At 33.8% G+C, this 17,219-nt stretch overlaps 1 protein-coding gene across 2 annotated transcripts in view; it reads right to left on the minus strand.

Annotated features, from left to right (window-relative positions):
• The window catches only part of LOC149791447 (natural resistance-associated macrophage protein 2-like), a 47,758-nt gene that overhangs the window by 8,162 nt on the left and 22,377 nt on the right, over positions 1-17,219 (minus strand). For both annotated transcript variants that reach the window (XM_089969983.1, XM_089969984.1), the window contains 7 exons: positions 15,002-15,140; positions 14,136-14,291; positions 13,192-13,261; positions 10,503-10,606; positions 8,669-8,758; positions 5,655-5,684; positions 1,911-2,131 (listed from right to left, as the gene is read on the minus strand). In XM_089969983.1, the coding sequence (XP_089826109.1) occupies positions 1,911-2,131; positions 5,655-5,684; positions 8,669-8,758; positions 10,503-10,606; positions 13,192-13,261; positions 14,136-14,291; positions 15,002-15,140 (810 nt within the window). The remainder of the gene's footprint in view (positions 1-1,910; positions 2,132-5,654; positions 5,685-8,668; positions 8,759-10,502; positions 10,607-13,191; positions 13,262-14,135; positions 14,292-15,001; positions 15,141-17,219) is intronic.

Below are 17,219 nucleotides of genomic sequence, written 5' to 3' on the forward strand. Positions count from 1 at the left end.
AAATTGTCCCCTGATCATTAATAAAGGATATCTTAAATCTAATTAACGTGAAATTGTTAAAATAAAACCAGCATCATACAAGAAAAGTTTGGAACTATTTCTGAAAATCATTGAAAGTATTGAATTATGCAGGTTCAGTCATATAGTTTGAACATGATCCACAGTGGCAGCAGTGATAATTTGCTTGTGTTATCTGAAATAATTATGCCACATAATAGACAAAGCTGGAGTCAAGTTATACAGCTCAAAATCAAAATCAAAATCAATTAAATGGTACAATTCTTCTCCACCTCACCTACAGAACCTTTTCTTTCCAACCTCAAATAGAGAGATTTCAGTTCCAGCTAGATGACCCCTTAGGTACAAAATGTGTCAGCCAATTTTTGGTGTTAACTTTCCATTTTGTTTATACTTTTTTATTTTGGAGAGAGAAATACTAAATAGTCACATATCAGTAGACACATATCCATATAATGTATGTCAGCAATATTTTATTAGATTAAGCTTTATTACCCCCTGATTGCCCAGTATGCCCACCTGCATGTCATTAAAGGCAACTAATGGAGACATGAGCCACAATGTTCCAGCAGTTAGCATGCCAGACTTGTGACTGAAAAAGTTTATGGCTTCAAATCCTACCATTGAATCAACCAAGGCTGGCTGCAGTGGTGTTTCCTTGGCATAAGCATTTATTCTAACTACCTCAAAACTTAATAACCTACTTGGATTGTTTTTCCATAAAACACCAGACACTGTAAAGAAAAGTTTTACTTTTTGGTTGAGTTGATGGCATTAAAGGAGATGAAGAGTGATGCAGAGGAACTCTATTAAGGATAGAATATGAAAATAAGCTTTTGAAACTAGATCAAAAAGTGTAACAAGAAAAGAGATGACAAAGAAGTACCATATATATACAGTATATATAAACCTAAGATGTATGGGAATATTTATAAAGCCAATTTTATGTGACAATTTATACAATCCAGATTACACACATTGGGTTTCAACATTTATTTATCTTAAACCTTGCAAGCAGATTTCACCATATAATAAAACTGCAAAGTTTATAACCACAATTAATTTCTGTATAAGATTCACAATTTTCATAACTAATATAATAATATGCTACCAATGTCATTGAAAACAAACATAAAAAGAAAATCAAAATACCCCACCAAAAATTATATATGTAAACAATTAATTTTTCCCATTAAGACAAGCAAGTGTGGGAGGTGAACGTGAACCTTTCAACCACCACTCTATTGTCAACAGAGGCATTGTGTGGTACAGCATATGCCAACACTAGCCACAACTGGGTTAACTGATAGTTCATTTGGTTTAGGGATTGGATATATAAATTGGATTTTGGAACAAAACTAAAAAGTCCATAAATATCATTTTGTTGTTGAAAATAACACCAATTGATGAACAGATACCAATAGCTTCCCTTTTTGACTGTCTAATTTTCCGAGTCACCACGTTTTAGAGCAAAGGCTGCCATGTGTATCAGTCCATTATTCTTTGAAATATTGATCAGCAAAACAACTGACAGGCTAACATTTATTTCTCCTTCAGTAGATTAGAAAAGCTATTATTATTGCAAAATTCTCATGAAATCTGCTATCAACTCATTCAACAGACATCCTTTTTGAAGGACACTCATTTGAAATTTTATTATTTGAAAGATAATTGTACAAGTTCTTAAGTTCTTTCTGCATAATAATACCATTAGATGTTTTAGGTGAATACTGTATTAAATACTACTGGTATATACTGCATATAAAAGATATATATATATATATATATATATATATATATATATATATATATATATATATATATATATATATATATATATATATATATATTCAAGGTACAGGAAACACAGACTAAATACATAATAAAATTACCTTCCATTCTTGAACTCGCCCATAATCCGTGAACTATTGGTAAAATGGAGTATAGGTAGCAGCGCAAACGGTAACTGCACACTCTGTAGAACGTTCAGCCAGTTATTCATATTGTCAAGGTCACTGGTTGCTATGAGAGCCACTACAATTGTCGGTACCATGGCAATGGATCGGGTCAGGAGTACTCGCTTCCATTTGGCCCACTTTATGTTCAGAAATCCCTTGTGAAAAGTGGACATAGAGTAAGATTATAGGCAAACAAGTTCATTGACCTGAAACAAACCAAATACATTAATCAAAACACATATTAATGGACAATATGTTTTCAAAAAAAGTTAAAGAAAATCTTGTTTTGGAAGCAAACTTACATTTTTTTTAGTTAGACATAAACAACCTCTCAGTGTAATTAGTAACTTCTTCCCAGATAATTAATCTTGATGATAATCATTTATATCTCCAGCTCTACAACAATTTTTCTCTATCAATGTATTATTTCATACCATATGCACCAAGAGTATATGGCCTCTCATTAATTATTCATTCCATGTCAAAATGAGGCTGATCACTGGGTCACATGTCAGGTAAATTTGGCAGCAAGAGATACAAATAAACAGTGACAGCATCAATTTTGTAAAGAATTAAATGAAAAGAAAAGAAAGCTTTCCTGGAAGATCTGTTGATTGCCAAAAGGGAGGTTATTGAATGATTGTGCTTTGCAACTTTTTTCTAATGGTTGTATTGTAGGTGTATTTCTGAAAACAATCACTGAGAAATCTTATGGTGTATTGTTGTACAGGGTTTTTAATTTAAAAAATAAGCTTATACCCAGAATATTTAGGCTTTGGCGCTTATTATTTAATATGGTAGAAAGAGTATTTGGGGTTAGTGAACTTAATTCAGATACCATTATTTCACCTTTGATCATAAAGTTAAGCAACTCCAAAAAGATATAAACATGTCACATTTTGTTCAGTTTGATTAATAGATAGTCAACTGATGAACAAAATTCAATAGAAAACCCAATAGACATGTCAGATGACTTGGCTATTGGGTGGATTTCAGATAATGGATTAGGAGGTCCCCCCATTGGACATGTCAGTTGACTCAGCTATTGGGTGGATTTCAGATAATGGATTAGGAGGTTCCCCCATTGGACATGTCAGTTGACTCAGCTGTTGGGTGGATTTCTCATAATGGATTAGGAGGTTCCATTGCATTTGCATGACTATATCAAGCACTATCAAATGGCTCAAGAGAAAATAAGTCCATGTGAAAAAGATTTATCAGAGTCATTGAAGAAATGATAAATGATTGCAAGGTTTTAAAACCTGCTATAACATCTTTGAATGAAATTTGAAAAAAAATTCAAATGTTTAAATTTTTCAAAACAAAATGGATAAATGGTAAAGGTTATGTGCTTATCAAATGGAAAGGATGTGACAATTTGTTTAACAGTTGAGAATATTGCGTCCTTGAAATAAATTAAGGAAACAAAATATATAAATAGTAGCATTAATGTGTAATTAATTCTTGTTACTTTTATACTTTGTACACAATCCACTGTATTTATCTATCAGCTTTCTTTAAATGTAGTTAATATTATCTCTTTTTCATTGTTTCAGTGATGTCATTTTTTATTCTGTTTGAACATGATATTGTTTGTGGTCCCCTCATCACTTTTCTCCCGTTTACCATTTTGCTGGCTTTTACTCTGGCATTTTTTAGATGTACTTCCTTTACCCATCTGATATTTCACATACCACACATTTTAATTCCTCACTTTCTATTGCACTTTTGTCTTTTCTTTTCTCAGCATATATCACATCACAGAAGTGTTTTATCAAAGAACAACATTTTCAGGTTCATTGATGCCACTATTTTTGTATTTTATTGCCTTAATTTATTTTAATGACACACGATTTTCAGCTGGTTTCCAAATATTAAACAATTATTCACATCCTTTTCATTTCAGAAGCACATGCCATTTTTTTTAAAAATTGTTTAAATTGTCAATATGTCATCTTATTTGTTGTACAAGGTAACACTCTACCATCTTAATCGTTGTATAGAGATAACTCTTGTTTGCATCAATATCTTCTCCCTTCAAGTCTTCCGATATGTAGAAAAGTAGACCACTCCAATTTCTTCTGGTTTTAAATGTTTCTTTTGTATAATTTTGGAGGTAGCTCTTTTAAAAAATTGTTATGTGTTTTGAAATTCTCGCCATTTTACCAAGTTATTTTGAAATTCTGGCATTCCAAATGTACTAATTGTCAAGTAACCAAGTAAATGAATCTATAATTTTGATTCCCCCCCCCCCGCCTTCTTCATTCAGTTGATGTCTATTACGCGGTGATGTGCGTTATGGCTTCCATTAATAAATGTCATTTATGGTTCTAGTTTGAGTGAAATTCTAAAACAGTCTAATCATTAGAGTTATTTTAATCCTTTCCAATACAGATGCCTTTTGTAATCGTAAGCTGAAAAGTATTCTTCATTTGCTTTTGAAACAGACCCTCAATTGTCCTGTTGTAGAATTACTTTTCCTCATCAAAATGTATCTTTTCGTGCTTTTAATGCTGAAAGCCTTCCCTGAAATCATAACTTATGTCACCTCCTTTTATCAGTTTATAATTCATGTACTGAGCCACCAATGTGCTGCTAAAAATTTAGCTTTGTTCTTTGCAAATTACATTGGCCGAGTGGTCTAAAGCACTTGACATTACCGATCATTGCCATTTCACATCTATTCACGTGGATTCGAGTCTCGGTCTCGGTCAATGTGGATATGAGAGAAATCTTGCCAGTAGCTTCCGGTAGGTCACTCTTTCTTACCGGGGATTTCCCGCGTTCTTCGTTCACCAGTTATACTGACTGCTATTTAAATCCGATCGTGTGCTGAAAAACGACATTCCCTCCTCCCAACAAAAACAAAAAAAAAATCCACAACAAAAAACAACAGAAAAACAATACGAATTCTACATGTGCTTTTTTAATACTTCTAGATTTACATCTTTACAAGATCTCCATGTTTTACTGTGAATCACACAAATACAAATTTGTGCATTTGACCACATCAAATATTTAAATTATACTTGCCTTATTGAGCAGTTCTAAAGATATTACAATATAAGTGATTGTGTTTATTTGAAGGCTGTCATCAGTGAAAGTAATTGTAAAAATCTTCATCTTTTCTAAAATATTGGGGCTTATATTGTTTGATGTTTGAAATCAATAAATTGATATTTTGTTGTTTTCAATATTAAGGTTTGACCACACTGTTATCAGTCTAAATTTCTAAACAAACAGGCATTGTCTCGAGATACTAATATTTTTGCTTTTGTGTCAAACTAGTAAAACATGTCGATTCACCTCTCAAACAACTGCTAAATTCAGTGCAATGCAACTTTCAGCCATTAATTATGTTGTGTGAAAAATGTAAAATTGGTATTATTTTGTGTTTGCTTCACTAACTATCTTCGCAGTCTGACTGGTCTAATAACTTTTTAAGTTGTATCTATTTTCGGAAGTTATGAAAATGATGCATTAATTTTTGTTATTGAAAATTTATAGTTGTAATAAATTTTACTAATATACTTGAACTCCCAAATTATGTACTACCCATGTACTAATTTATTGAGACACATGTCTCAATGTGAACTGCATGAAAAGCACTGTAATGCAAATATAGTGACATCTATATATTTCAGACAGGCAGACAGATAGAGACAGAGAGCGGAGTACCTCCATCACGAACTGGCCAGCATATGTTCCCTGTAATGTAATTCAATATTTTTTAATCAAGCATTTTACTGTAAACAAAAAATTAAAACACATATTTGATGACATCATTTAGATAAAAATTTAAAAAATTAATGGTTTACTCCGGCAACATGAAATTTCATATTAAACCTATTTTGAATTTTTTAATTATTTTCCCCTGCTAGTGGAACTTATGAAACCTGCTCATGCACTACATATTAATTCCCCAGCATACTGAATCCATTTTTGTAGTATTGCATGTTACATAATTTTACTTTTTGGACAATAATTTGAATTACAAATGTACAGCGTATTTCCGCTATAACACTCTTTGTTATAGCACAAATGCATATGTAAATTATAAATGTACAGTGAAATGCCGCTAAAACATGTTTTGTTAAAGCATAAATTCGGATATACAATGATCGTGGCATAGCAATAATTTAGTCTGTTTCTTAAGTACAACAAAACTTTAGTACCAAAATAAATTAGTTTGATTTAATAATTTAGAGATGTAATGTATTCTTGAAGACAAAATCTTCCTGCTTAATTTTGAAAAGAAAATTCCTTAAAAGCTGATAATTGTTAATATAATTAATAAGTTATAATCAACAATAAAGCAATTGAATATTATATATGTTTGTTTGCCTTCCATGTATCCCGTGAACAACCAACTGATCAGTTCAGGTAAACAACATGCAACAAATGTTTGTTCAGTCATCTGGCATTTTCAGCCAAGCATCAAATAATGCAAGGGTTTTAATAGTCTCTCACCTCAATTTAAAAATCAATTAACGTAACTGCCTTTTTTAATGGAAACAAAGGACTGTTGATGCCTGCTTTATCAATATATACACCTGTTGAAAAAAGTTTATTACCCAAATTGCCAGGAACAGTGTGAGTCGCTGCCACATCCTCCCCCTCCACCCCGTATATTATTCCTTTTATTTTTTTAGTGTCAGAGCATATGTCTTGAGCTACTACGGATCATGAAATGGAACAGAACCATTTTAAGTTGGGGGATGGGTTTGCTATTATAAGCTAACGTAACACTCCCTTTTTCATCTGCAGTAGTACAAAGTCATAGCTATAAATAAAATTATAAATTATCAATTAATTTTGTCTTCTTTTATTTTTCCAGCTTATTTTATGGAGATCAATCTTTACCCATGAAATCAAACAGTGTACTCGCATATTGGGTCCATGCAATTATATACAACTGTTCAAGTTAGCGTCAATCGAAAGTTCATTACAAGGACTATACTTTGGACCGCCTGTATGAATTTTCAGTTGAAGTTTTCTTTAAAGACTAAATACAAGTTCTCTTTTCCTTAACTTTCAATGTCCGATTCACACATGCTATTGTGGGTCAGAAAGTAGACATGTCCAGCACATATGAATGGTCAGAAATACAGTGTTTATTAAGCTAATGTGAAAAAAATGAAGTTTTTCTTTTTTTACTTTAATCGATCTAGCAGAACATTTATAGAAATTATGCTTCTTTATGCAACTTTTCAATGTAATTACTATTATATATACATCTATAGGATCGGCTGCTTCTGATGAGTACACATACTCGGTTGCTACTCGGTTGCTGATTTTCCTGTAAATTTGTATGTACCAATGAATGACTTCTCTGCCAGAAGAGAACTTAATATTAAATATGTAATACCTGTTTTTTAAGTAATTGTTGTTAAACATGCAACAATCTTATAACTGCATCAACAAAATCCATAGTTTTGAGGTCCCCCCCCCCCCACCTTTTAATAGCTAGGACTATATACGTGCATTATTTTTCCATTAGTTTATCGATGTGTCTGACTATAGTACGATATAATTATGTGAATCCCGATCATTGAGTTAGAGCAAGATTTGATGGCGTTCTATGGCTCCCAATCATCGTGTTATAGCGGAGTTTGATCGCGTTCACTGGATCCCGATCATCGCGTTACAGAAGGGACTTAACCGTATTTTCGTTATAAATATATGTCTCAAGATCTCCCGTGTATCTGCAAGTTTGCATTCACTAAGTACATTCCAACAATACTCACATGCGAGTCGATTTTGTATTTGTTGTTTGATCTTAAAATCTTTGCTTTGTAATGCATATACAGTCAACCAGATATATGTAGCGAACCGTGGAACGCGAGACACTGGCTTTGTATGCTAGTGGTAGCTTTATAGAGGTTTCTGTCAACAATAATATAGTTCAACATGCAGTAAACTGTTTATTTCTGACTTTCGCATTTGACACAGATGGTAAAAGTTTTATCACATTCCACCCTTAAGGTACATGCTGTATCAAATTTTACCAAATGACAGTACCTGCCGTTGCATCTGGCTCATGTTGCATCTGACTCAGGGATAAATCCAGAAATGTCATTGAGGGTGAGAGAAGAAGTAGGTGAAGGGTATGTGGGACAGAACCCCTGATGGAGCCCCTGCTGACGAAGCCCTCAGAAGATCTTGTTTTTTAAAATCATTTTCAGGGCATAATTTTAATTATCTAACTGTAAAGAAAACTTACTCTAGGGAAGATATTTTGACTGTTTCACATCCATGGGGTACACTCCTGCAATTTAAGTATTTTCGGCATGGTTTTAACAAATACCTAATTGTAAAGAATACTTACTCTAGAAAATTGTTTAAGCTGTTTCGTGCTAATTATTATTATTTTATTTATTGGGGGGGGGGCACATTTAAGCTGTTTCGTGCTAATTATTATTATTTTATTTATGGGGGGGGGGCACAATGGCTCTGTTCCTATGACCTAGTGGTATGTGGTAGTCAGATATACTCAGGTACTGCATAGCTTGTACCGTCCACCGGTTAATTGTGATACAGCACTATTTCGCACTTTTAACCATCCTGGTCGAATGCAATTAAAGGGTTCCGAAAAAAGTGGGTGTTTAAGACAGGTGACTGTGTAAAAGCTGTCAGTTTTAAGGCAAGTTTGACTGTATTTGAAGTAAATGTAATAAATGAATCAAACTTACAGTCATAGTTGAACTCTGACCAGCAGCCAGGATTCCAATACCCCATATAATCTTCATAGAGAGACCATATCTATCATACAACCAGGTCCCCTGCAGGTTAAACGAATGATATGTATATTTGATATGACAGACAGAAAGACAGTTAGATAAATATGGCAACAAACAGACAAAGAGCAATTACATAGACAAATAGACAAAAAGAAAACTTGATAGAAATATACATACATAGTTATTATAAGGCCACACATAATACTTGCACCTGACCATCAGATAGGCAGATTGCAAGATACAATCAACGTTATATTGGCACATGACATAAAGGCAGATTCCTAGATGCAGTCTACAGCCAATATAAGGCCACTAGTTATTTAGCAGATAGATAGATAGATAGATCACTAGTTATTCAGATAGTTAGATCACTAGTTATTCAGACAGAGGCTACACATTACACTTGTACGCAATATACAGAGATAGGCAGATTGATCTGTATAGTGTACAGCAAATGGCCGCACATTATACTGGCACTATATACATCTAGACGATACAGTTTGCCTCCATTGTGCCACACGTTTGTCCTGCAACTGACAGATTTATAGAGTCTACAGCCATTATAATGCCAAACATTATGATGGCACCTGATACATCGATAAATAGCTTTATTGATATACACAGTCTACAGCCATTACAAGGTCATGCATTATTTCTGCATTCAATAGACCGATAGGTCGAGTGACAGATACAGTCTACAGCCGATACAAGGTCATGCAATAGACCAATAGGTAGATTGACAGATACAGTCTACAGCCATTACAAGGTCATGCATTATTTCTGCATTCAATAGACCGATAGGTCGATTGACAGATAAAGTCTACAGCCGATACAAGGTCATGCATTATACCCACATGCAATAGACCAATAGGTAGATTAACAGATACAGTTTACAACCATTACAAGGTCATTTTGTGTATTACACTTATAATCATTTGTAACACAACATTAGAACTGTTAATAATCAACAAGTGGTTGCATGTTTCTCTTTCCTCGAAGTACACGGTACCTGATCATGACCTGTAAGCCTTTTGTTTTTAAAAGATAATATAAAATAAAGAACAAAAAGATTGCAGTATTGAAGGTATATCTTTCCGATTGTTTTGTCAGCATTTAAAATGGCCATCTGAAGCCTAAACTTTGTTGATGGAGTTCAGTCTGTTGTATCAAACGGTACTGTAGAGAGCGATCACGGGCCCTGGGGTAAGAAACACCCGGGTTTCTCCTAATTCTTGTTCAAACAAAAAAATTATTTTTTAAAATTAAGAAGTTTGGTTCGGCCTGGGCCTCCTTACAGGCCCTGGCCCCGAGAATATATCCTGGTTGTCCTTCCCCCTCTTGTCGGCCTTGGTATTAAATTCCCTCTTCGTTGTAGGAACTCTATATGTCCTCACCTGCCATTCTTTTCCATTCCCTAACAGAATATTCTATTACAATGAGCTCCTCTTAGCTGTCATTTACCACGTTATTATGCAATAGGCAGTTTATATTTAAATATTCACACTATTTATATCCATATTCAGGCCTGGCCCTAGGGCAAGGCAAACGAGGCAACCGCCCGGGGCCCCGCGCTTTCAGGCAATGCAATTGTTTTGCTTGGGGCACCACGCTCATAACTTGCTGCCCTGGACCCCGCATGCTGCCATGAGCCCCGCATATCCTAGGGCCGAGCCTGTCCATATTAGTTCGAGCATACATTGCAGTGTCAGTCTAATGATTCATACTATTATGCGGGGGGGGGGGGGGCGGGTACTAACTAGAACAGAGCAGTCTGATTTTGTCTTACCGCCAGGCGAAGACTAGCATCGGCATACTGTGGGCCATTAAAGGCGGCTGCGAAAACAGCAACAACAAACAGGTTGATGACAAAGGAAACAAACAGCGCAATAGCTGAAATAAGATTAAGAGATCATCATTTTCTGTTACATTGATAGTCAAAACAGCATGTGCATTTTTTTCAGGCAATCAAAACAGCATCTTTTGTGCTTTTATAGTAATTACGATTTTGAGTCCACATCCCTTCTGCCAGCGTATATCCCCACCCCTTTGCAAAACAAGAGCCCTATTCACATGGATATATCTCAATTTTCAATTTAAATTTATAGTTCGATTTCCTCACCCCTCTGCCAAACAAGATCCCTGTTCATATGGATATGTTGCAATTCAATTAAATGTATAGTTCAACCACTATTCCGTATTCTGCCAAAGAAGACCCATTCATACGGATATATTGCAATTCGCTATTTAAATTTATAGACCAGCCACCACTTCCTATGCCAAACAAGACCTCATTTAGTATGGATCTATATATGTATGTATGTGTGTGTATATATATATATATATATATATATATATATATATATATATATATATATATATATATATATATATATATATATATATTCTAATTCCCAATTTACACAAACAAGATAAGTATATGGATATATTGTTGCATGTCTAGGTTCGAATAAACAGTAACACAAGAAAGAGCGAAAATAACAAACTTTGAAAAATTTAACAAACTATTTATTTATTTGCCTGGAAAAATACTATAAAAATGAAAAACTAAGGACTTAGAGTTTTAAGAACCAAATCCAAAAATAATCCAAGAATAATCCACGAATAAAATATAAGAAGTCCTAATATTGAAATGTTCTAATGAATTAAAGTTCGAGTCCCGACGAAGATTCCAAGATGGAAGGCGATGACGTATGATATATCATGTACTGTGTTAAAGTCTACAGTTCCTTGTAGAAACACAAGAAATAATCCCGTGTTTGAATTGATGAAATTTCTTTGTTCAAGAATTCTATATGAGCACTCAGAATATTTCCTGAGAAAAGAATTAATCCTTTTGAATCCAAAATAATTTGAATAAACATTCAAATGTAATTCACAAAATGACACAATAAAAGAAACACCTTTACGTCTCAGTGTTTAGAAGCCCAACTGAGATCTCTCTCTCTCTAAGCAATGGTTGAAAACTTGAATATCGTGCATAACATATGCTTGGATAAGGGTCACGTGATCATGTTTACATCACGTACTCTCAGCATGGCACTGACAAGAACCAATCATTTTATTCAAAGAATTAAAAAAAAGTTGCTTACTTCAATAAAGCTATGTACAAGCCTTGGGTCACGTATTCAATACAGCCTCGATCTCACTCTTATTATTCCATCAATAAAAATAAATATATATAAACACTTGTCGTGACTATTACTAATTTTGAATTAAGGTCGGGAACCAGGTCAGCCTTATGTGTTTACAAAAATGAACAGTCAAGGTCAAACTATTTTCTGGAAAAAGTGTCGAGTTCCTAGTAAACAGAAACGACAATATTTTGACATATTAATGAAATTTAATTTTTTTAAAAAAAAATTACAAACAATTAAATCAGATATAAATTAGATCAATTATACATAACAATATCTCAAATCTCAATCTCCATTTGTAACCCAGTCATCACCTTCTAAGCTAAACAATACCCATATTCACGTGGATATACCTCGATTCTCAATTTAAATGAATAATCCAGCCTTACCCCCTCTTCCAAACATAGCCCCTATTTATATGGATATGCCTCAGTTTGAAGCCAGATGATCAAGAGCATCTCCATTATATATTTTAGTATAAAACATGTATCTTTGATGATGTGTGTGAAGCAATATAATCTTAAGAAGATCTCATTCGCCATCAAGATAGTGAGGTTGTGTGACCAACCATTGCTAACCTTTCTCAGCCTCTGAATCTAACGGTTCCTTGTCAATCTCTGTATCACTAAATTATCAAAAATTGATGTATTATTAAAATCAGTATTGCCTAATTCAACATCGGAAACTATAATGAAGCCTTAATAGTCACGATTCTAATCATTCGAAATCAAGAATGTTCTGAACAAAGTCCATGGCTTCCATATGGGAAATAATGTTCTGAATAAAGTTCAGGGTCTCCATACAGGACAAGAAAGAATCTGACTAGTTACTTTAAATAGTAGATCGCAACTATTTTTTTTATACAGCAACTATATGATGGGCATAGTGGTCCTTTTCCTCAATAACTCTAGTTTCAAATATTTTTTATATATATATTTTTTTTACAAAGGTGACCCTACGAAAACCAGTTCAGAAAGTCCAGTGTTTGCTGTATGCGTTATAAGAATAAGAATAAGAATTCTTTATTTCAGATTACAAAGTCCATACCTCTAAATTAAAATATAATTATAAAGTAAAAACATTGTAAACATTTCTGCGCATATGGACAATGTGCTTGTATCTGAAATGGAACAAAGCATTATAGGTTTCTTCCACTGGAATGCAGGAGCAGTAAACAAAACCGTCTATGCGCTTTAAAGCGTTAATTGAGTTTACCAAATAAGAGTTTGTATTGCACTGATGTGAAAGGATGTCGCCTCGATAACCACATGTACAGAAGCACTGAAGCCAAAGTGCAATTCTGATACAAAAGAAACTTACAAGACTCAATTCCATTGTACATGTTAGCTTCCCTAACTGCTTCTTTGTCTTTCCTGTCAATGTTTCTGGACTGAAATAATAATATCAGAAACAATGCATTATACCGGTAACTTGTGTTTTATTTGTTTAACTATATATATATGAGTCTTTGGTATGAACCGGCCGGGGTTCGAACCCGCGACCTTCCGTATCCGAGGCTGATGCTCTAACCACTAGGCCACCGGACCGGTACAATATGACTATGACTGAACTTTATCCATTATGTTGACCAATTTACAGGATAATTTTGCCGTTTAAACATTTTTAGTTTGCAAAACATTTTCCAGTTTTAGCAACAATGTTTTTCAATATCACGCTTAATCATAGGCCAAAGAGTATGAAAATATCATGCTTAATCATAGACCAAAGAGTATGAAATTTCTATATTTTAATCAAACAGTTTGATAAAAGTTTAAATATTTAGATCTTTAGGAAGCGTGATTCACACACACACACACATACACACACACACACACACACACACGCACACTATCTCACACATATACATAAGAAAGAGAGAGATTTAGTGACTGACACAGTGAAACAAAAGACAGAAAATGAAAAGAAGGGCAAGAATTACAGAGAACGACAGACATGGAAGGAGAACGAGAAATACTGGTAATGAGAGAGAGAGAGAGAGAGAGAGAGAGAGAGAGAGAGAGAGAGAGAGAGAGAGAGGATGTGTACATTTGCACAGAGACATAACATGACAAAAAGATCGAAACATATATGGAGTGTAGAGGAATAAACATTAACGTCACAAGACAGACCACAAAAAAAATGTATCAATCAAGAGAAAGAATTTAAAAAAAACACAGGAGTTACACAAAACACAAATGGAGAGAGAGAGAGAGAGAGAGAGAGAGAGAGAGGGTCAAATGGACACACTCAGGCAGAGATCTTACCAAGACTAAAGCACTGTGGAGGTAAATATTGTGTGGCATTATGACCGCCCCAATAATGCCAACCAATTGTTGAATGGCATCTTTATCACAGTCTTGGCACCATGGAAACCACATTCCAATCAAAATATCTTCCTGATCAGGTTTGATATGGACATACTAACATATACAAAATGCAGTGTTACAAACTAAATTTAGAATTTAAAAAAAATAATGGTCATAAAATTGCAAACAGCTAGAGTTATTATTTCAGAGATGGAAATAAGATTCTCAATATAACCAACGAACCATCAGAATGGTTGCAACTATGGCTACTCATTAGAGTTACATTTTCTATACAAGAACACGGGTTTTTCTTTTAAAAATGTTTACCAATTTATTAGCGAGATGTTTGGGGTTGAAAATTCCACACAAGCTGTAATTATCAGCACTCAAATTTATGTTACAGTATGGAAACTGTCTTGATGTTATAAAAGCCAGGAACTGAAGATTTCAACATCACAGACATGTATTTGATTAAGCTGGATAATATTTTGCTGAGTGGGGCAACATTAAAAATATTTTTTGTAAATTAATGTTTTATTAACTTAAATTACCTTACTTGCTTTGATGTTTATAAATAAAAAATAACCAAAAACCCAGACGTATTATAGTTGTAGATAAATATATTATCAAAGACAGCATTTATGTTTGTTTCTTCATATTTACTTAAATTATTTAACTTAATGAATTATCCACACATGCTGAACAATTAGCAATGTCAGCTGGACCTCCTTTAAGAATAACTGAACATGTTAAACAAACTTTTAATGAGAGAGAGAGAGAGAGAGAGAGAGAGAGAGAGAGAGAGAGAGAGATGAGTTCCTCACCATGTACAAGAAGGAGAAAGCCATTAACGTGATCAAAAATCCAAAGAAAGCCTCTAGCTTGCGTAGACCATAGTTTTCGAGGAACAGGAAAGTGAAAGTATCGAAACCAGTGATCAATACACCTGCCCAGATTGGAACGCTACAGTGGAATTTATAGAAGTGAGAAGGGATAATGTTTGAGTGAAAGGTCAAAAAAAATATAAAAAAAAGCAAACACCCCCTAAAAACAAAAAGACTGAAGTGATGCGTACAATCAATTGATAACAGTCATAATGCAGAAATACAGCAAACCAAATGAAATGATTCACCAGGTGTACAAAAAAAAAAAAAATAGACCAGACGAACACTGCAAACACCTAGGAAATGGCTGGAAATGGCTTGACTGGGCTTCAATATTTTGACACGGATTCTTTACACCATTCCAAAATTCGTCATATCTCTGAGTAATTATTAATCTTTTTTACTTGTATGCATGTTAACGTCACATGTTTTGTTTATGCATAGTAAGGTTGCTTGTCTTGATTTAAAAAATACGTTATCTTGATATATTGTTTCCATTTAGATTTTGTCCATATTGCTTACTAGTTTACATAGGATAACAATCTTACAATGAGCAGCATATTTTACACCTGTCCCATATTAAATAGTCCTCTATATTACTTTATGAAGGTACCAGTAGAGTATTTGTATGTACGTGTAGGGTAGTTGTATGTACTAGTAGGGTATTTGTATGTACTAGTAGGGTATTTGTAGGTACTAGTAGGGTATTTGTAGGTACTAGAAGGGTATAGCTCGCTCTGGAGATTATTGACTAATGGGTCTCCGTGACCTCAATCTTATCATGGTATGCAGTGCTTAACTACCGGTAAATGTAACGTGCAGAAACTAATAGTTTCTTGTCAGACGTATCATAACCATGACTTCTGACCTTTAGACGCCATAATCTGTAGGTTTCTCTATTACCTTAAGACTAAGGTGGAAGCCAGTCACAATTTTATCCTTATACGTGTACTTTTGAAAGGTAAAACATTTAGTCCCGGTCTATGGTGCAGAACTAATGACATTGTGTGGTAACAGTGTTTCTTCTATTGGTCACAGTGATTTTTACTTATGTACTTTTGATCTAAAATCCAACAATTATTTGTATTCCCTAGATGCAAGTCATCCACATAGTTTTATAACTGCAAATGGTGATAAGCTCGAGTAATTGTGCATGCAGTTTGTCTTCTTTCAATCACAATGACCTTGACATTTGACCCATAATTCGATAGATTTTTCCATATCCCAAGTACAAGTCATTCACAAAGTTTAGTAACTGTAGATTTTGTTATTGTTATGATGCTGAAACAAAACTGGTAAACAGACAAACAGATGGACAGGCACCATATTAACATAATAAACTCAGCTTTATGGCGGGTGTATACAAAATCTGGAAAAAAAAAATCTTGGGTAACTGCAGATGAAATGTAATAAAGCGTTTGATCTAGAACTTTATCACTGAACTAGACTTAATAAGGAATTGACTTTCCTTGAAACATTCTAAAAAAAATATAATCAATGGAATTTCAAAATCAATGAGAAAAATTGTTCCACTTACTTCAATAGATCTCTTTAAATTCATATACAATCTTCTGAATAAAAGTACATTTATTTTACTAATACATTTGGTTCTTACTGCAGAACATAGAGACGCAGGTTGATGCACTACATTTGAATGAAATACTGGATGCCAGTTCTTCGTTTACTGTTTGAGTTGATGATCTTTAGGCATAAACATAACTACATATTTTCTTAAAACAGTGGACAATTCTTCTTCAAAAGCATCGTCTATAGTTTTAATCAAATCTATCCAATAAAACGTCCAAAATTTCGCATGTAAATCCCTCAGAGCCAAACCTCTTATTGCATGTATGTGTTTTCTTGTATTCCTAACAGGTAAGTACTTTTTTTGTTATTAATGTTACCCACTAACTAATCTTACTGAGAACTGTCCATTTTTCATGCATTAATGTCCTTTAGAATTTCATGCAATCAAATAATTTAAAAATTGCATTACATGAATGCACACATTCATAATAATAATTTGCCTCAGTTAATATATGTATACTGACCAGGTTTAATATTATAATCTCTGTCTATTATGATTTCTACAGTTTTGTTTATATAACTCCTTTCCAAGAAACTAACAAAGAATTTCTTGGGTCGCTTTTATATTCAA

This window comes from Sinohyriopsis cumingii, chromosome 9 (genome assembly GCF_028554795.1).
Source record: "Sinohyriopsis cumingii isolate HCF-2022 chromosome 9, ASM2855479v2, whole genome shotgun sequence".
Taxonomy (NCBI): domain Eukaryota; kingdom Metazoa; phylum Mollusca; class Bivalvia; order Unionida; family Unionidae; genus Sinohyriopsis; species Sinohyriopsis cumingii.